At 42.0% G+C, this 21106-nt stretch overlaps 2 protein-coding genes across 2 annotated transcripts; one reads left to right on the top strand and one right to left on the bottom strand.

Moving 5' to 3' along the window:
• Positions 1 to 273: 273 nt before the first annotated feature.
• LOC128944754 (F-box/LRR-repeat protein 21-like) lies at positions 274 to 12789 on the top strand. Its single transcript, XM_054288182.1, has 7 exons — positions 274 to 393; positions 3672 to 3767; positions 5169 to 5309; positions 7753 to 8203; positions 8975 to 9097; positions 9579 to 9750; positions 10891 to 12789. The coding sequence occupies exons 4-7, from the start codon at positions 7832 to 7834 to the stop codon at positions 11532 to 11534; spliced, it is 1311 nt and encodes a 436-aa protein (XP_054144157.1). The 5' UTR covers positions 274 to 393; positions 3672 to 3767; positions 5169 to 5309; positions 7753 to 7831; the 3' UTR covers positions 11535 to 12789.
• Positions 12790 to 14521: 1732 nt separating this feature from the next.
• On the bottom strand, positions 14522 to 19355 carry LECT2 (leukocyte cell derived chemotaxin 2). Its single transcript, XM_054288184.1, has 7 exons — positions 19310 to 19355; positions 18603 to 18738; positions 16947 to 17098; positions 16263 to 16433; positions 15824 to 15944; positions 15114 to 15265; positions 14522 to 14712 (listed from the first exon to the last, which is right to left on the bottom strand). Exons 1-7 carry the CDS (start codon positions 19353 to 19355, stop codon positions 14522 to 14524), a joined length of 969 nt encoding a protein of 322 aa, XP_054144159.1.
• Between the last annotated feature and the right edge of the window lie 1751 nt (positions 19356 to 21106).

Below are 21106 nucleotides of genomic sequence, written 5' to 3'. Positions count from 1 at the left end.
AGTGACTGTGTGACTCTGAGATGGAGGCCTAGTGACTGTGTGACTCTGAGATGGAGGCCTAGTGAGAGGGAACCCCCCGCCTCCTGCTCTGCTCGGAGGCCAGGAGCAGCCCTCGTCCGTGCGGGGCTGTCACCGCTGGCCCCAGGCCCACACCTCAGCCCCCCCATTTTACCGCGGGCCGAGGGCGGCGGGCGCGAAATGGCGCCGCCGTCATCACGTGCCCGCCGCCCGCGGCCTCGCCCGGCGCCTGCGCTGGGGCGGCGGGGCCGCGGCTCCGCCCTCGGCGTGTCCCGGGCGCTGCGGGCTGAGCGCGGTGCTGGCCCTGCTCTGCCCCTGCTCGGCGCCTCGGCCCGGCCTGGCCTCACGCTGCGAGGGAGCCGCGCACCGGCGGCGGTGAGCGGCGGGGCGGCCGCGGGGACGGCCCTTGTGCGGCGGCCTGGGCGGGGGGGGGGGGGTGTTGTGCGGGACAGGCCGCGGGGGCGGCCCGGGTTGCGGAGACAGACGGGCGGACGGACGGACAGACAGACAGGCGCACTCCGTGCCTGGAGGCTTAAATTGAACCTGAGCGCCCAGCCTAGTGAGGGGCTCGGTGTGCGGTGCCCTGGGTTTGTGCCATCCCGGGAGCTCTCACCGAGCGCGGTGCCTGGGAGCTGATTTCCCCGTGTAAACAGCTTCCATGGCTTGTTGAAGTCGGGTAGGAAGGTTTCAGGAAAACCTATGGAAGTAGCGATTGTTTTCAAGAACACCTATGGAAGTAGCGATTGTTTTCAAGAACACCTATGGAAGTAACGATTGTTTTTCATTCTTGCCGTGGGCGTGTTGGTGAACCCACAAGAAAGCTTTTCTAAAGAGCTGTGCAGCTTCAGATGTCGTTGAGTAAACGAGGGGTTCTGGGTTTGGGGCACAGAGGTGGCTTGCTTTTAAGAATAATGCATCACTGGAAGTCCAATATCTGAATTTCACCACCAAAATAGTACTAAAAGTGGCAATGCATTTGTATTTTTTGAGTTAAAATTAATGCAAGCATTAAGATGTTCAGCTGAATATGGTTATTTTTAGAATAAAAATAGGGGTTTGTCATAAACGTACTAAAAATGTGATAAATCCCTTGAGTCAGAGGCTCAGTTTTGAGAAAAAAATAAGGACTGATTAAAAAAACTAAATAATCCTCTTCAGAAGCAAAAATAACCACCCATTAAAAGTCTGATAAGCCCTAGATGAAGAAAAAGCTTAATCTCTGAGCTCACCATCCTGAAGGAGTAGATCTTCTGAGAATTAGGCTTAAAATGTGTTTTTCACCTATGTTTTGCACCACACGCAGTGTTGGATTTGTGGTGGCAGCAGTTTCTAGGGCTGCCTGCCCAGACTCTGCATTCCGAGTTCCTTAACGTGGTGAGGGGGTGGCCTCGGGTGCTGTCACTGAGCTGCGATTTCTTTAGGGACACTGTGATTGATGGGACCGGTATTGCAGCCGTGTAAAGCAGGTCTGTAAACATTAATTTCCAGGTGTTAGAAAGTTAAAGCTTAAAGATAAAGATGCCAGCTTTATCCCAGAATATTTCCAAGCTTGTTTATTTGGAAGGGTTTTTATTTTTCAGGAACTCAATTTTTGCTGCCTTTGTGTTTGGTTGCTACTGTTTCTACTAGAAACCTGGTTTTATGGTGTTTTATTAATTCTTGTTGAGTCCCGGTGTTAATAACTGGAAGGGAAATCCAGAAATCAGAGGAAGCAGTTACTTTTTTGTGGCTTGAATCTGTGATAAGTTTGTTTACAGTAATGAAACCTTTTTTGGACTGATGTTGTAGCCTGGGTGGTAGTGAACAGCTCCTGAAGGCTTGTTTAACAGAACCACTACTGACCACTTTTCAAATCCCCCACCAAGCCCTCATGCCACGGGAGAGGCTTTAATGTCTTAATTTCAGCAGAAGTTTGCAGCTCTGTTGGCAGGATAAGTTGCAGAAGCAGTTAATTAACTTGATTTTTTTCTGAGCCCTGTTGGCTTTAGTGCATTTGAGGTAGTTTGAGTAGGATAATGTGCAGCTGTCAAAATACTGGATCACAGGTAGAGCTGTGTGGGGGGCATGCACCAATTTTTGATACTTTGCTTATACAAATGAGGATATTAATAGTTTTGGTGCATCTCAGCAGTTATCAAAGTCTTTCATTTCAGTGACTGTGTTGCTGCTGTTTATCTTTGATAATCATTTGGATAACTACCTTAGATAACAATTCGCTGTTGTTTGCATAACAAGCTTGTATTTGATTGCATCTCTGATAACTGTAATACTTTATTTTATACATTTCTGCTTACATGTGCTAATATTTACATTGCTTTGGATGGTTCTTTTGGCCTTAGACACTCAGATGTACATTGGATGTGCATCTGATTATGTTTTTACTGCTAAGAGTCATTTCCAGTAACTTTTTTTTTTTTAAATGTACTATCTGAGATTCTGCTAGTTCTTATCTGCAGCGTAAAAGTATGAACTTCCTTCTCTTCTGAGGGGTCTTGGGACAGGTCTGTTCAAGAGAAGCTCTCTTCCTCAGGGGTACTCTTGGTTATGTGGCTGTTACAGGTCCCATCTCTGTGAAATTCACAAGCCTGCTGAGCATTGTAGGTAGTCTTTATTGACTACCTATATTTGATACAATTATTACTATAAAAGGATATTCCAGTCCTTTCCTTGATTTTCAGATGTCAGTTTATTGCTAGTAATTACTTTTGGCTGTGTCTGCATGAGGGGTGTTGGGAAGAACACTGAAATCCTGAGTTCAGAACAGGTGCAAGGGTACTCATCCCCCACCCCCATGATGGGGTGTGTGAAAGCAATGTAAAGCTTATCACAACAAGGATTTCAGGGTTTTGTTGTGTTTTTATGAAACAAATTTCTTTGTGATGTTCCTGTGGGTAGAGCTTTGAATATTTACTTGTTATGGAAGACTGAAACGTAAGTGTTCCTGTAATGTCATATTAAAAGAAAATAATGTGGAGGGAGGCAGGAGACTGCTGATGTGAAGCCCTCGATGCAGTGCATGTGAAGCACCTGGCCAGGTGGCCCTGGCTGTCACCTGGCTGCCAGGAGCTCGTAAACAGGGAGGTGGCTGCGGGCTGGGAGCTCTGTTGCTGTCGGGAGCAGCTCCTGCCGTGTGACTGCAGCCAGGCCCGGGCTGGGCACGTTTGTGCTGGGGAGCTGAGCCATGTGGCTCTGTGCTCATCACAGGCCATTAGACAGCCTGGCCACAGAAGGGAACAAGGCAGGAAAAAACATTTGGGTGGGTTTTTTCCCTCTGTTTTTCATGACTTTTAGATTACTTTGGTAGCTACGGTGTTGTTTATCAAGATTCACTAGTAGTGATAATGATAATGCAAATGCTGAATAACTTGATGTTTACATTGTACTGTTGACCAGGAAATGTAAATGCAGTTGCAACATTTGTTTCCCATCACTTTTATACTTAATCTGACCTTATGTTTCTTTCAGTGATAATATTTGCATTGTGGGATAAGCTACCTTGTGTTAAGATGACCCCCTCAAGCTCCTTTACAAAAGCAAGAAAATTAATAAATTGATGTCAGCGTGTTTCCCCATCATTTTTGCATTGGATGTAATATGAATTTTATTTTTTTTTCAAAACTAACACAGGTTTTTGTGGCATTTTATCTGGACAGGAGGGGAAAGCAGACAGATGCATGTGAGTGCCCCATGGCTGCAGCTGCCTCAGTTCACTCATTTATTGCCTATTGTAACTTGGAAGAATTCTTTAGGTAAGAAAGTTATTTCAAAGTATGTGATTTATAAACGTCATACACTTCTCTTTGAATCTTTAAATTGCAACTCAGTGTATAATGTTAAGCATGCTCTTTATATGTGGCATTATAAACCTTTCATTTGTTAGACACTGACAGTACTTATGAAAATGAATTCTGTGTGCTGTACAGACTGCTCACTTCACAGGAGAGAGAACATGTGATACTTGCAGACTGTGCAATACAAGGCCACCATAAATGACAGATTTCTTCAGGTGCCTCCCACAAACAGATTTACTAATGAGTATGAGCTTTCTCTTTATAGACAAGCATGACTACTCGGCTCCAAATTTTCTGGTGTGTGAGCTGAGCACCAGCATTACTTGCACAGATTGCAGTACTTGAGTTTGATTTTGTGTGGAAGATGGGGGCTGCTTCTCATACATTCTTAAATAGTGTATACTACACCTTTGCTAAGCTTGGCATCTATAAAGCTGGTATGAACTGGGTAGTTTTTCTAAAGATGATGATACGATCTGGGGAAATCAAGAGTCTTGGCCAATTTTTAAAGAAAAATAGAGAAGTTCAGCATTGGAAGATTTTTCTAGGTGTTATTACTGGTTGAACACAATACCTGGTAAACATCTTCTGTTTCTACAATCTGTCATGATTTAGTGAGGTGGGTGTTGCTGTTTTTGTAGCTTTCCATTAAAGCATCTCCAGATAATGTAAAATTGGTAACTGGATATGGGAGGTGTGGGTCTATTTTCTCAGAGTGCACCAAGATACTCTGTCATACTAAGACACAGGATGGTTTCTTCATTAGTATGTGAGAGGATATTTGTACATTATTGATACATTTTTTTCTAGGCACAGTTTAATTAGGCAATATTGTTTGTTTACTGTCAAGATTATCATGGTGCAGTAAGCATACTTTTGGAGTAAAAGTGAGTAAAGTTTAACGTCAAGGATCCTTAAATGTCACAGTATCAGAGGTCCTGTCTTTAAGTATAACTTTTGATTCACGTTATTTTGGTGTAGCTTGAAAAAACATAGCCTATATATAGGCTGAAAAAAATGAAACATTTGTTACCAAGGTTTGTAGTTATCTCTGGGTAATACTTGAAAATTCAGAGGTGTATCTGTGTTGCAACAGAGTGCTTATGTGACTAAAACTGTAGATAATACAAAAGCTATTTTTTTGCCAATAGTTACACCTTCCCCTTAGTTAAATGGTATTTTTCAGATATTGTTTGGTTACACTAATGTGCTTGTTACATTCTGTTGCTCTGCTTCCGCATCTGCCCTCAGAGCAGCGGGTTCTGTTTGTGTCAGTCTCTGTTCCAAATTGATGTCAGTCTTTTCCATGACTTTCCCAGACACTGCAGAACAGTTTTTCTTTGGTTGGTGGCTTCACAGGTCGGTTCATCTTCTGGGACCCATCCCTGCCTTCTGGTTAAGGAATCCATGCACACATACAGGATGACTCAAGAGTGGGATGGATGTTCAGATACCAGAAAGGTGCTGGTAACTTGACAGGAACCTCCACATTCTTTGAAGGTAGGGTTGTGTGTGTGTGTGTGTGTAAATCTCTCATTTGAATGCTGCCTGGATTATATCACAAGGGACTGTCATTTAGCCAACTTCAGTTGTGTTTTAAAATATATACTGTTCACAAGGATTCAGAATGAAATCAGGATTCTTATTTTTGCAGTAAATATTGGGGCTTCGTACAATGCATAACCAATGGAACGTTTTTCTGGCTTTGCATCCCACACTGAGTAATAGGAATTAATCTTTCTAGATATAAAGGACTGTAGTGTAGAATTCTAAACCTAGAAATTCTGGAGACAGCAGTTTCTAAAGGCTGTAGCAACAAGAACAAGTTCTGGCCAAATTCCAGCAGGCACAGCATAGATGCTGTGTATATCAGCAGTACTATGCTGCATCTCTTCCTACATCTGGAGTGCTGCTTCTGGTCTGTGGCTTGACCTGTGCTTTAGGGAAATGCCCTTTCTGGTTGTTCTCTGATGTCAGAGCTTCCTTGTGGGAGCCAAATCAGCACCCATGAAGTTCAAGTAAGTTTCAAGTAAGATAGGAGAAATTTCCATTTTTATCAGAGACCAATCTTTAACCAAGATGTGCAGATCTGCATGAGAACAGCAATAGCAAGGAGAAGCTTCTCAAACAATAGCATTTGTTCAATTTAATTTTTTTGTTCTAGACTTTTCTTTTAGTAAACAGTCAAGTCTGTAATTCCTCCCAAGTAGGGAGGAAGAAAAACAAGCAACAGGTGTATTTGACTCAAAAGGTATTTAGCCTTTGCTAAATTTAGCAAGGCTGTGATCAACTGTAAGAGTTTTGTAATGGTTAATTACTACATCCACACTTAATGGTTTGGAATGCCCATTTGTTGTGTGACTTGAAGTAGTCTAAAGTCATAAAACGTGGTTGTGTAGATGATAACTTGATGGTCCAATAGCAAAATGTTTATTCATGCTGAGCCTGCATCTTCATTACAGTAGTGACACTATTAGTGTAAGCCATGTGTCTACTCAGGGAAGAAAAACTATTATTTAATATAATTTAAAGAGTGCTGCTGGCTTATCTGTCTGCATATATTGCTGATGGAAATTTAAATAGACTGGGTGAATATGTATAAGAACTGCTAAAATAAATTCCTTGATGATTGAGATAATTTGTCAGCAAGTCAAGCAGTAGTGAAGCTGGTTGTATGAACAGCCCTTAATAAATTCGCTGTATTTTTCTTTCTGCTTTGTCAAAGAATACACATGCTTTTTTTTTCAGAAGATTGGAGTTTATCAGACACTAATGAGCCAAACAGATCAGGTTTTATGGGTTGGGAAAAATGCCAGGTAAATTTTTGCTAGGTTAGTATGTATTTTAGCAGCTGTTTTTGCAATACAAGGATTTGTGGGTGGTTTTTTTCTTCCTTTCCCCCTCCCCTCCATAATAAAGATACTATGGAAGATTTTGAGTCCAGAAAAAGCAAGCTGTGGGGGTTGCCATGGAAGTTTGTTCAGTAGAAATAGATAATAGGCTCTGTTCTTTCTTGAAAAATGCCTTGTTTGAGAATACTTACTTCACACAGGTTGGGAAGAGAGAAGGTCTGGATGAACATCTGGTTAGTGGGACATTTGAGAAGGGGCTTCAGCCTCTGCTATAATGAAGTGGCAAAGCCAGTTGTTGAAAATTGTCTGAACAACAGAATTCAATCTATAATGGACTTGGTTAGGTTGCCCTGCTTCAGCCTGTGAAAGCAGAGCTTTTTTATTATTGTGCTCTTCTGAGATCTGGCTTGTGAGGCAGATGTCCCTTGCTGAAGCAGATCTGTGCAGTTTGCTGATTTCCAAGGTCATTGTCCTTTTCCTGCTGAAAAACAGCATGTGAACCTCACTTACTTTGCCCTGCTTTGATAAGTGGCCTCTGAAGTTTTTTACTCTTAGTTGTGCAGACACTTTCCTCTGCTTGACATTATTTGGGAAAAAAGCAAACTGAGGAAGGTGGGCAAAACTTTTCTGGCTTCTGAACAGTCTGTTCCAAGTTTATCTGTGTTTTGAAAAGGAGTTTATGAATTAGGTTTTTTAGTTGATAAACCTTTTTTAGAGATCATGAGTAGATTCCATAGTTTGTCAAGTGAGTTTAAATTTAAACAATCCATTTTCTACTTCTGAATTAAATTGCTTTTAAATTCTTCTTGATCCCTACAAAATGCTTTATGTACTATGAAATACTACTACATGAAACTACACTTGGTAAATTAACAAGTCCAAGTTCTCTAAAGTAACAGCATCCAAGTTGTACAAAATAAAAGGTATTGAAAGAGAAGGTCCTTGCCAATATCTGTGCCCTGGATATTGACATATGGATATGCTTCTTTTGAAAATAATGTGCTGTATTTAAATGTTATTAACTTGTTATTGCTTACTGTGTTTCCACTGGCCTTTCTCCCTTCCTCCCATAATCTTCTGTGTTTTTCTAGAGACCTGTTGCACGTGAGACCTTTCAGGATACCTGTGTAGTTTGAATATCTTGGATTGTTACATTCTGAAACTTTCACCATGAAGAGAGCTGGGCAGAAGGTGGTGGCTGGAACTGAAGCTCCTGGAACATCACAGACAAACAAAAAACAGAAAACTAGTTTATGTGGCTCAGGGTTTGGGGAATCTGAGCCGTGCACCTCGATGGACTGGGGCAGCCTTCCACACCACGTGATCCTGCGTGTTTTCCAGTTCCTGACTTTAGTGGATAGAGCCAGGGCATCTTCTGTTTGTCGAAGGTGGAATGAAGTTTTTCACATCCCAGATCTCTGGAGGAGGTTTGAATTTGAACTTAGCCAGCCAGCCACTTCTTATTTAAAGTCTACACATCCAGATCTCATTCAGCAGATTATCAAGAGGCACGCTGACCATCTGCAGTACGTCAGCTTCAAGGTAAGCTGTGGCTGAGCTGTGGGTCAGTGGCACGTCACTGAGCACGAGGGATGCAGCTCTTCTGTGTCAGCTGCCTTAAGGCTTGTACCTGGCAAGTCTTGTGTTTAAAAATGCAACTACTGCAATGTTTTATTTTCACATGTGCAGACAGTTTCATCCAATTTTGTACACTCTAACCTCTGCAGAATTAAGAAATAGTGGATGTGGTGCAAAACAGAGGTGGAAGGTGAGGCAAAATAAGAGATTTGTTCTTAAGAAAGTTATTCTTCAGGCTTACAAATTTTGAATCAGTTCATTATTTAGATTGATTGATTGGTTGGTTTATTTATTTATTTATTTATTTATTTATTAAGATGCAAAGGTGTTGTCTATGTAGATAAAATGGATTCATTTGCTGGAGCAAGGACTTTGTCAAGTCTTTTTTGACCTCTAAAAATTGGCATTTTAAAAAATGCATACATATCACTTTATTGTAGCACCAGTACTGTTACAGTATTGCAGTAACATGAGGTTATTTGAAGACAAGACTTAGATTTAAGGTTTGCGTTCATACTAGAATTACCCAGCAGTCATACTCAGAAAAATTTTCTAATAGTAACTTCCCTGAACTCTTTCTGGTCTTGAAATTTTCAGTCAGTGTTGCACTTTGTGCCTGTGATGGTTGCAGTCAGGAGCTGAGTAGATGTGGAATCTGCAGTCTTGGGTATCCATGGTGCTGTTTTCTAAATAATACTGCAGAATGACTTCACTATTTTTAAATTGCTTTTACAGGTTGATAGTAGTACTGAGTCAGCAGAAGCAGCCTGTGACATCCTTTCTCAGTTGGTGAACTGTTCTATCAAGACACTAGGTTTGATCTCTACAGCAAAACCAAGCTTCATGAATGTATCTAAGGTAAAGTTTTACAAACTGTAACTAGCATATTTTATTTCACTCTTAAACCACTTTAGCTTTCTTAATGTTGTGTTCTAAGTTGATGGCAATTTTATGAAACAGTGTCTAGTTACTTTGTAATAACAGAAGAATTAGTTTCTGGAAAATAAAGGGCATTTCTTTTTTTTTCTACAGAAAAACTCTAGATATTTCAGGCTCATCATTGTATCCATTTACCCCTGTAGTTATCAATGTATTACACTGAAATGATAAATCAAAGTAGATAAATAATGAGTGTAAGGTTAATTCTGTCACATGCAGCAACATGTTTTTAAACAAAGGTCCCCTCTGTTTATGTTGAAATAATTCTTTGTTACATGAAAAAGGGGATCCATGGGAAGTGTTTATTTTTGTACTTTCTGTGTTGAATGTGAGGTCAAAGCCCTGAAGTTTTGCTCATCTTATTATGGAATTTTTTCCTTCTTTCAATTTCTCTAAATAGGCTCATTTTGCATCAGCACTGACAGTAGTTTTTGTGAACTCTAAGTCATTGTCATCAATCAAGATTGATGACACACCCCTTGATGATCCTTCCTTGAAGGTTCTTGTTGCTAACAACAGTGATACTCTAAAACTACTAAAAATGAGCAGCTGTCCTCATGTTTCACCTGCTGGTGAGTACTGAATGCATGTGAAAAATGGAGTTGTAAAGTATCATAATTGACTTAGTCTGGAGTTTGGATAGTTGGAAGGTGAAGAAGAAGGTGATTGTTAGTGAATAAGTTGGGTTGATGAATGTGGGGGTGCTGCTCACTTGACTGCATCTTCTGGAATCCTGGGGATATTTTTTCATTTTCTCCAGCTGCTTTGCTGCCTCTGATGATAGGCCTTGAGGCCTTCAAAATTAGCGCAAGCCTCTCACACACGCTCAAAGGACCTGATGTTCATTGCTTTCCATGTGAGGGTAACCTAATGGGTGCTCCTTAATGTGTGTGCAGATCTCTAAACTTAACTAACTGGTGTTCTGTGGGAATCCCTGAATCCCTGATCCATGAATCAGCCACTGCTTGGTGGGATAAAGAAGATTATAACAGTTGTCAGTAATTGTTTTGCAAGGTGCTGAGAGTGTGTACAAATTTCAGAAACCTGTGGTGTTAGACTGTGAGTGTTTCCAGCTTCCACAGTGCCCTCGTGTGTCCAGATCTGGGACTGGTGACTTCCTCATTGGTTGGTGAAGGACTCACTTCAGAATACAGCCTTGCTGAAATTTCAGAGGGCTTCAGGATCCCTTCTCACTTTCCTTTCTCCTTAGTGCTAGGAAAAAGGAGTCTGGGTCTGGTCTATTCATTTATTCTTTTCTGGAGTCCACAAAAGATGGCTTAATCTGTGTTCTTCATATTCCTGCAGATTAGGAGGAGTTAACATTATTTAGATGTTAATTCACAGAAGGTTGTAGCTGTTAAACTGGGTGGTGGTGATTTAAATAGTTGAAAGTTGAAGGAATGAGTATTAGGGAAGGGAATGGCAACAACTTCAGCTGAATCTGATGTGATTTCAGTTGCTTCTTCAAAGCTGAGGAAATTTTGCACAGGGAGGGGCGAAGAGGAGATATGCAGATCCAAGGTGAATGTGTCTTGTGTCTTTTACTATAAAGTGTTAATGGCCAGAACTCTGTAAATTGTTGTGGATACCTAGAACTTGGGAATTTCATGGGCTTTGGATATAAGCATGAAAACTCAAGCCAGCTTTACAGAGAACAGCTGTGCTTATATTCACTTTTTATTTTAGAGAGTGAATTTTTTTTTGTTCCTCAGGTATTCTTTGTGTGGCTGATCAGTGCCATGGACTCAAGGAGCTGGCTTTGAACTACTACATATTAAGTGATGAACTGCTGCTGGCTCTTTCCAGTGAAAAGCACGTTGATCTGGAACACCTCCGCATTGACGTCGTGAGTGAAAATCCCGGCCAAGTTCAGTTTCACACCATTAAAAAACAAAGCTGGGACGCTCTTGTTAAACACTCCCCCAAAGTCAACATTGTCATGTATTTCTTCTTGTATGAAGATGAATTTGATGCTTTCTTCAGAGAGGAAACACCTGTCACACACCTGTACTTCGGCCGTGCAGTCAGCAAGGCCATGCTGGGCCGCATTGGCATGAACTGCCCCCGGCTGATCGAGCTGGTCGTGTGCGCCAATGGACTGCAGCCCCTGGATGATGAACTGATCCAGATCGCTGAGCGCTGCAAGAACCTGACTGCCATGGGGCTGGGGGAGTGTGAGGTCACCTGCAGAGGTTTTATTGAATTTGTCAAGATGTGTGGGGGCAGGCTTACTCAGCTTTCCATCATGGAGGAGGTGCTGATTCCAGATAGTGATTACAGCTTGGATCGGCTCCATCTGGAAGTCTCCAAACACCTTGGAAGAATGTGGTTTCCTGATATGATGCCCACGTGGTAAATTCTCTGTGTGGATAAAATTGTGGGATGGGGGTGCTGCTTTCTATGCAAATAAAAAATTTAAGAATCAAATGTGAAAATTTTCTTCCAGATTTGAGTTTTTCTTCCTTGAGAAAACCTCTATTAGACTAACAGCAAAACACTCTAAAATATTAATTATATCTTGAAATAGAAAATAGATTGAAGTGTACTTTAACGGTTCTGAAAGTATGTCTGTGGTTTACAGGTGCTTCAAACTTCAATGAATTTTGGCTTCTCTGAGCTTCAGTTTAAACATTCCGTTTATTTTCAAGTGGGTTTGGGTTTTGGGGTTTTTTTATGTCTTTGTTTACTCTTTCTGATCCAGTCAGAAGAGAAGTTATTTTCCTTTAGGAAATCTATCTGTGGAAGGCTGGATAGAATTTTGAGTACAGTATTATTTGTCATGATGTTTTATATAGCTATTTTTAAAATAATTCATGTTTTAATTGTAAAAGCTTGTATATTAAAATACACTATCCTGGGTTAATCAGATATATTATAGCTTAAATTCATGGCAGTATAATAAAATGTCAATAAGCTTATGCCTACAAGAAATTTTCCAGCTCTAAATTGCACTTTAAGTAATTTTGTCAAATTACAGAAACTAGAGAATGCATTGTACAGTATGTTGTTTTTGTCTTATGAGTTAAAAGGATGAAAAAGAGATTTTGTTCAAATTACTGATTATAAGTTTGGTTCTAGATTGATTGCTTGAATGAGTAATAAAGCACTTTGGAAACTGTCAGGACAATAAGGAATAGCTTTGGATTTGGGCTCAAGTCTTTGTAATCAAAGACTGATGTCTGAATGCTGTTCTGTGCTTTCATTGCTAAGAAATAAGAAAGATTTCATAAATGTAGCTGGTAAGAAGGAAAGATCAAAGGCAATACAATTGTCTTTGATCAATTTCTATTTGGAATCAAGAATTTATAGCACTTAAAATTGTCACTTAAAGGACTAAATGGACTGTAAAAATCTCACCTGTTTCTTCCAGAGCTTTGTGTAAGCCCTGACTTCTAGAGAAAGGCTTGCTGAAGGTAATCCTGAAATACTTAATTCAGGACTGTTTAATACTTGTTGCTATTAATTGTTTTTTGAGACAGATTGTATTATATTTATTTTCTTAAAAGGGGAAAGGCATGGTGAGTTGATGTAAATTAGAGTATGTATTTTTGTGTTAACATTTTGCACACTGTAAACTTAAATGCATTGTATATAAATTTTTGCTGTAATGATTTTGGTGCCACACTTGTTGCATCTTCCTATTGATAATGAGAAGTCTACATGAATTTGCTGGTGGTGGTTGTCACTGTCATGGCTTAACCCTGGCTGTCAGCTGAGCCCCTCACAGCCAGAGGAAATCTGAAGGTAAAAGGGAAAGAACTCATGGCTGGACGTAAGGAGTTTAATAGTAAAGCAAGAGCCACACAGGCAGGCAACCCCCACAAAGGGAATCCACTCACCACTTCCATCAGCCATGTCCAGGAAAGCAGGGCTCCATCCCCCGCAAACATAAACACCCCCTTCCTCCACCTTCCCCCAGCTTTATATGCTGAGCCTGATGTCACACAGTATGGAATGTCCCTTGGGTCAGCTGGCCTCAGCTGTCCTGTCCCTGTCACCTCAGGCTGGGCACCCTCAGCCTCCTGCCTGCTGGGGCAGTACAGGACACAGGGCAGGGCTGGACTCTGTAGGCACTGCTCAGCTACAGCACAAACATCCCCATGTTACCAGTTCCAGTATCAATCCACAGCTCCATTCTGCTCCTGTGAAGCAAAGGAACTATCCCAGCTAGAACCAGTGCATTCACAGCAGAGAATGTTTCTTCCCCACTTCCACAAAACAGCAGCTCAAGGGTTAAACCACACTTTTCATAGACACACTTGTTCCCAGCTGGAAGGCCAAGGATTCAAGGTTACACACACCTGAGTCAGTAATGCTTTAGTGCCTGTTGCACAGTTAAGAAGCATCACTCTGACTCTGGTTGGTAGAAGCTGTGAGTTGAGCACTTCCATAATCCAGGGGATTATAATTTAAACACAAAACTGAAATATTTCCAAACAGTATTTGGTTCAAGATGTGTGGTTTGCTTCAAATGGAAATGTAATAAAGTGGTTTAACCCATGCACTGATAGTAGACTCATCCATCTGTTGCACTGTGTCCTCTTGGGGTTCTCTCCTGCTAGAAGCAATGTATGTGACAAGCCTTGGGAGAGACTGGAGCATAGCAAATTAGTCATTGTCATTTCACCTTTGTGCCTGAAACCTGGATTTTGACATGCACACCACAAAATGGAGTGTGAACAAGGCTTGTGAGTCATTGGGAAGTCCTGGAGTCCTCCCTCTAGCCAGCAGAACAGTGTTGGTGTATTTATAAACACCGGTGGCAAAGTTACAGTTCAGGGGGAAACTCTTAAAAAACTGCTTTGGATATTGTCCCTCTCTCAGTCCCTGTCACAAAGGCAGTTTCTGTGAAGCCACGAATCAGAATCACTGAGGCTGGAAAAGACCTTTAATGTGATCAGATGTGGCTGTTTAATGTCAGCTTGTTCCAGCTCCAAGCTTCCAGTTAAATAGGCCTGCACTGATGAATGTTGGGATTTTTTAGAGCATTTGTTCTCCCTGATCTGAACAAGTGAAGCCAGCTGGTGCTCGGGAGAGAAGCTGGCAAGAATGTGCCTTCTCTGCCACAGGAGGGAGTGAGCACTCTGCATTTTAGCTGATTGTTCAGACTTTGAGAAAGCTTAGAGCTAGTCATTGCTAATTTCCCGATTCTCTGGTAAATGCAAATTCCAAGAAAAACTCAAGTCTTTTTTTGTTTTGTGAGTCTCTGATGCCATCCAACAGACACTGCTTGTGTAAGGCTCAAAGTATTGAGTAGGTGATAATATAAACTGTAGTGCATGAGAAGAAAAACAACTTTTGGATGCTCAGATGGATTTATTTGGAATTTACTGTGTTTCCATTTCATTCTCTTTGCCCTTTCCCCCTTTCAAGGTTGCTTGTAGGATCCGAGTGGTCGCAGTTCTCAACGTGAATATGAGATGTGATCCCAGGAAATACTCTTTGCATTGGCAACATTCTCCCAAGGACTTGTCCCTTGGAAATTTGACCACTGTATCTTATGGGATGGATACAGAGTAGTTTTACACAGAACTCTGGTGAAAAAACAAGAGGGAAAACCTCAGATGACTGAGAAGCATTTGTGCTTCTGTACTATATTTCAGAAATATTAACAATGTCTGTCCTGTCCTTTGCACTGAGATAGCAATAGTGGAAATACTGAAATAGCAGCAATACTGTGGTCATAAAAATTAGGTAGTGGTTGGAGTCATTGACTTGGTAGAAGAGGGAAAACAAGGAGAAGATGGAAATTTGTGCTGTAGGAAAGGGAAAAGCTTGAAGACATTCTGCAGAACTCAATTACTTGCATTGTAGCAGGAGCAAAAAGTTCTGAATGTAAGTGGATAGAAGAAAACATGGTGAACTACGTGGCTAACTGCAAGGTAACACATCCTATATGAGCTCAAAACAAATGTTAAATGACAGATAGCTGTACCTGGTCCCCTGATTTGGACTCCATCATCAATGGCGTTTCCATTGTGGAAGAATTTCACAGGCCCAGAGAGCTGGCCGGAGAAGGGAGCGTACACGGTGGCCCCGTCAGCACAGATGACATCCACAGCCCGGTGCTTCCCTTTGCCATCGCGTCTGCAAGCAAACACATCTTTACAGAAACCTCTGCTCAGGCCCAGAGCTAGAGAGAGGTTGGGCAGCACGTGGGGAGATCTGGAAATGGGCTGTTAGGGCAAAGCAGTGTCAGCAAACTGACTGAAGGATCTGCAAAGGTGTAGGTGAGGTAGTGGCATGTAATGGTTGAATGCCCTGTTAGAGTTGGAGAAAAATGCCTTTCTTCCAGGTCTTTAAATAAAGACCATAGAGTCTAATAAAAATACTAGACCACAGAGTCTAATAAATAGAGTCTGAAAGACCATCGAGTCACAGAAAGTGTGGCTGTGTGAAGGACATCAAGTCCAACCCTCCACTTGAGTCAGGAGTGTTCCCAACACTAGGTCAAGTCAGGCATGGCTTAGTCTGATAAAAAGCTCCAAGCAGAGAAGTGTCATGAACAATGTGGGCAGCCTAAAAGATTCTCAAGTCCAACCCAAGCCTTCAAAGCTGTAATTTTTTTGTGACCTACACAAAATATTTAACTCTTACTTCAGTGGAAGTACAACAAAACCCCACGTTCTCCAATTACTATATTACCTTGGAGCTCCATAGTATCCGCAGCCATACTTATCACAGCCTCTTATCTCGTTGGTAGGGTTCCCAGCACACACTGCAGCCCAGCGCCCATCCTGGGCCCGTTGTGGCAGTGGTGGAACATCTTTGAAACACAGAACACAGCACGTCAAAGTTAACTCCTAGATTGTTTTATCACTTGCATGCTTGCAACTACTATGTTTGATTTACAGTTAGGTAAGAACATGCTGACATTACATCCCGTGCTTCTAATTGGATTTTTCTCCATAAAATTTGTAATCCTTTAGGAAATGTAAATGGCATGTAGACCTAAACTGGATGGTAATATTTCTAGATTAGGATTATTTCGTAGAAGAAAATGCATTAAATGCAAAATTTCAAAAAGAATATCACAGGTCATGGAGTACAAATCTGTATTTTCTGTTGTTACGGGATTTTTTACCAGGTGTAAGCAGATGAGTAGGATCAGAGCGGTCGCAGTTCTCAACGTGGATGTGAGAAATAATGCCAGGATATACTTTTTGCATGGGCAGCATTTTCCCCAGCTGTTGCCCTCTGCGGATCTGGCCGTGGTACCGGATGGGGTGAATGCAGACGAGCTTCACACAGTAACCTGGGAGAGAGGGAGAGGAAGCAGGGTCAGGAAACACCAGCTGCATCTTCTCCTGGGGTGAGCCAGCAGCATTCCCTGCCAGCCTCTCACTGGAGACTGTTAGCATGAAGCAGAAATGTAGTCGAGGTACCAACAATGGTGAACTCAAAATTACTATATTTGCCAGGGCAAAAAGGAAAAAAGGGTGTTGGAAAATAGAGACAGGAAAACATCCTCTCAGCAAAACTGAGGATATGTTTCCGGTGCTTTATTTTTACTGTTTCCTATTTTTTGATTTGGGGTTGTTATTTTCCTGCTACCTGTTTTTCAACTCCTTTCTTCCCTCCTCTCCAAGAAAAGCATAGGAAAGGACTACATCCTGCTGGTGCTGTCTTCCAGTATTTCAGCATACTGGAGAGGATGTAAGATTAATCAACACTGTGCTTGAATTGAAGAACCACAGGGACCTTGCTCAAGTAAATGAAGTGATTACTTGTGCACATCTCACAGCACACCGTGCTGTCAATTACTTGCCTGATCCCCTGATTTGGACTCCATCATCAATGGCATTTCCATTGTGGAAGAAGCGGATGGGTCCCGAGAGCTGCCCGCTGAAGGGAGCGTACACCGTGGCTCCATCAGAGCAGATGACATCCACACCCGCATGCTTCCCTTTGCCACTGTGCCTGCAGGCAGAAATACAGAATTAGGGACATCTCTCTAGGTTAATGTTATGTATCAGTTGGTCACTTAATGCAGGATGATAGCTGGAGCTTCTCTAACAAAGATTTTTTACCTGCAATGAAATTGAACAGAAGTAGCAGGTTTGAAGCACCTTTTTGTTGTTGTTATTGTTGTTGTTGTAAATTGTTCACATTACTCTGACCTTCAGAGTGAGATGAAATTTAAAATTTGAGCTTATTTTTCACTTTCCCAAGTTCAAGGGGTATTTCAAACTGTTATGGAAAAGTACCATTTTATCCCCAAAAAACGTGTGCCATGTAAAATAGAATCTTGGCTGGCATTTTCTCACTTAGAAATTTGAAAGTTGCATAATGAAGATGAACCCTTTTAGAGCACGGGGAGAGGAGATGACAAGAAAAAGTGGGAGTCATTCTACATATAAAAGCATTTCTTCAGAGAAGTATAACCTGTATGAGGTCCTTACTTAAAGACAGTGATGCTGACAGATTTTTAGTTTGTGTCATTGAATCTACTCAGCTTTCTGAGTGTTGGTTAAATTTCTGGAGTATAAGCAACAAGGGTAAATGACACAAATCCTTGAAATACTTCCATTTCCTTTACTCTGTCTGTGATTCATGTAACAATCCTGCTCCTTCACACCTGCATCTGTTGTCAGCAGTGGTTATCACTGTAAGATTGCCAAGGAATATCCCAAAAATCAGCAAGAGGTCCTGCAGACAGCAGTATTCTCTCATTTGGAGTGTGAGCTCTGTGTAGCTGTATTCTTTCTGGTACCTGCACATTTAGTGTAGGAAAGCAAGGTGACCAGGCAGCCGTGTTACCTGTGAGCTGTGTCACCTGTGAGCTGTGTCACCTGTCAGCAGTGTTATCTGTCAATCAGCTCTGTTACCTGTCAGCTGTGTTACCTGTCAGCCATGTTACCTGTCAGTCAGCTGTGTTACCTATCAGCTGTATTACCTGTAAGTTGTGTTACCTGTGAGCTGTGTCACCTGTCAGTCAGGTGTGTTACCTGTCAGCAGTGTCACCTGTTGGGTGTGTTACCTGTCAGGTGTGTTACCTGTCACCTGTGTCACCTTTCAGCAGTGTCACCTGTCAGGTGTGTTACCTGTCAGTCAGCAGTGTTACCTGTCAGTCAGGTGTGTCACCTATCAGCCATGTTACCTGTCAGCAGTGTCACCTGTCAGCAATGTCACCTGTCAGCTCTGTTACCTGTCAGCTTTGTTGCCTGTCAGGTGCATTACCTGTCAGTCAGATGTGTTACCTGTCAGGTGTGTTACCTGTCAGCAGTGTTACCTGTCAGCAGTGCCACCTGTCAGTCAGCAGTGTCACCTCTCAGCAGTGTCACCTGTCAGGTGTGTCACCTCTCAGCAGTGTCACCTGTCAAGTGTGTTACCTGTGAGCTGTGTCACCTGTCAGTCAGCAGTGTCACCTGTCAGTCAGCAGTGTTACCTGTCATTCAGGTGTGTCACCTGTGAGCTGTGTTACCTGTCGGCGCCGAAGTTGCCGCAGCCGTATCTGTCGCAGCCGCGGATGCGGTTGGTGGGGTTCCCGCTGCAGATCTGTGCCCAGTGCCCGTGCTGCTGCTGGTGGGGCGGGTGTGCATCCAGCTGCTTGGTGAAAACTGCACAAGGAAGAGAGGAAAAACAGGAAAATTCAACCATGTCCTTAGTCCAGTGCAACAGAAATCGTTCAGGTACTAAACAGGGTGTTTAAAGGGAAAGACATGAGCTCCGAGGAGTCTGCCATTTCAGAAACTGTAGGTAAAAGGACATTCTACAACCTGCTCTATAGACTTGATCCATTTTTTCCTTATGTCTTGATTTAAGGTATATACACCAAAAAGAAAGCAAAGCTATAAATAAAGATGTTTTAAAACAGTCTGTGAAATAAATTATTTTTACTTTCTAATGGTTCTAGGTTGATGGTTGGACTTGATGATCTTAGAGGTCTTTTCAAACCTTAATGATTTTATGATTCTTTTTGAAAGCTCCAACTACTGCAATATATGTCTCTTAATGCACACCTAATTCCATATTTTATAATAATCATAACTGTCCACATTATCGTCATTCCTCATAAAACTAGAGGGAAAAAAACCTCAGCATTTTTTATGTACAAGCGAATTTCAATCATTCATTATTGCCCGCCTAAACCCTGTGAAGCCCAGCTGCATTACAGCAATCTCAACTCACCAGTGGACACCAAGCTGACCAGAGTGACCAGACTGAGAGCTGGCATTTTGGGGCCGTGTCACCTGTGTTCTTTGATCCAGTCAAAGACATTGAACAGCTGCTGCCTGAGGTATTTATGTGCTTTTGAAAGCACAAGTCCGTTGTCTTGGCCAATCTGTCTGGAGCAAAGTATTACAGCTCCAGGCTGGTGGTGTTGCCATACTGGGCACTGTGGTGGTCTGCAGGCTCTGACAGTTGTTAAAGCTGGTTGGGAAAGATGGATAAAATAATTGGGCTCTTAACATTAAGAAATGGAAATGACCCCACATTTCAGGAAATTCTGGTTGAGCTGTTTCTTAACACCTTTTCTTCCCCTTCCTGGAGTAAGGTCACATTTAGGCCAAAACCGGCAGGAACCACAAATGTGGTTCAGAGGATTGAGCTGGAGGGAAAAGATGGCCACAGCTCCAGAGTGGATGCCACCAGTTTGTCCTTTGCTGCTCATTCCTCCCTGGGTGTTTGTGCCCACCAGAGCTTTGTGACTGAGAACACAGGAAGTGTTTGGTGTTAATGAACATTCACTTGTGCAAAGGAAAACAGATGCTTTTGCATTGAAACATTTCTTTCTTCTGGTTCAGCTGAAATTGTCAATTATTTCACTTGAACCCATGAAGTCTGTTCATTGAAACTCTGGGTTTTTAACAGTGTAATACTTATTAAAACATCTGCAAGTTCTGGAAAAACAGTTGCAAACCCACGTTGCATAGGCAAAACTGACCTGGAGTTCAATAATTCTAGGTTTTAAAGTGATCCCTTCAGTACCTTCTTGGTTTCAGCTATTGTACTATAAATAATAAACTAATTGTACTTTGTGTCTCTGGTAATCTTTCAGAAAAGCGTTAGATTTTCTTTACAGACATATCCCAGGTAATATGAAATTTAAATGAGTCATGGTGCTTTCACAGAAATTATTTGATATTTCAAGTTACAGAGACCTCTAGAAATCCCACAGATTTTACCCAGAGAAGAAACAGATGTGTCTCTGCCCCACTTCTGGTTTGCAAAAGCATCTGTACATTGTGTTTCCTGAAAGCCTCCATGGAACAAGCAGTTGGAGACAAATTTTTAACTTGCGTTTCCAAGCTTTTCTTTACAGCCAATATTTAATCCCCAAACAATCTTTTCGCCCTCCCTGGGGTTACGACAAGTGGTTTGGCTGGTTTGATCCGTGCTGCTTTCTTCTCCATGCTGCCAGGAAGAGCTGCTGGTTTCCACACTCATGACCACCAAACTGATATTTATGTAAAAGTTCTGTCCCTTCAGTCCAGCTTGGATGGGGCTTTTGGTTGTAATTTGCTTCATACAATGGAGGCTTGACTGCTCAATGACACAATGTGCTGGGAAGGGCTCTCAGTGGGTATTCAGGGTTTGGGAGTGCTGCTTACCCCTGAACTGAAAGATGGGATGTGTGGCTTTGTGTGATCCTTGCCAGAAACAACACTCATTGCTTATTCTCCTTCATTTGACACGAGATCTCTGCAAACCCTCTCAGCTCCCCTTAACAGCAGCAGTCAGCAGGGGAGGTGGTATGGGTGGCATTTTCAGTGAGGATTTCATAGCAGAGAGGTTGTAAAGTGTTTCTGAGCTTGGCTAGCTCTGCACTGGCTGCTGGAAGCTTTTTCCCTACTGCAACCAAAACCATTTAAAAATAAAGATTTTGTTTTTCAGGGGATGCCTGGCCAATCCCAGTTGAGAGGTGTCCAGTGGGATTTCTGCAATAATGATCTCTCTCAACTGGATTTTATTTCTGATTTATTT

The sequence above is a fragment of the Melozone crissalis genome, unplaced genomic scaffold (genome assembly GCF_028551555.1).
Source record: "Melozone crissalis strain CALT ecotype California unplaced genomic scaffold, PUWL_Pcris_2 ptg000061l_1, whole genome shotgun sequence".
Taxonomy (NCBI): domain Eukaryota; kingdom Metazoa; phylum Chordata; class Aves; order Passeriformes; family Passerellidae; genus Melozone; species Melozone crissalis.
Note: the sequence above shows the minus strand (reverse complement) of the source record. Positions and strands in the feature narration are given on the sequence as shown.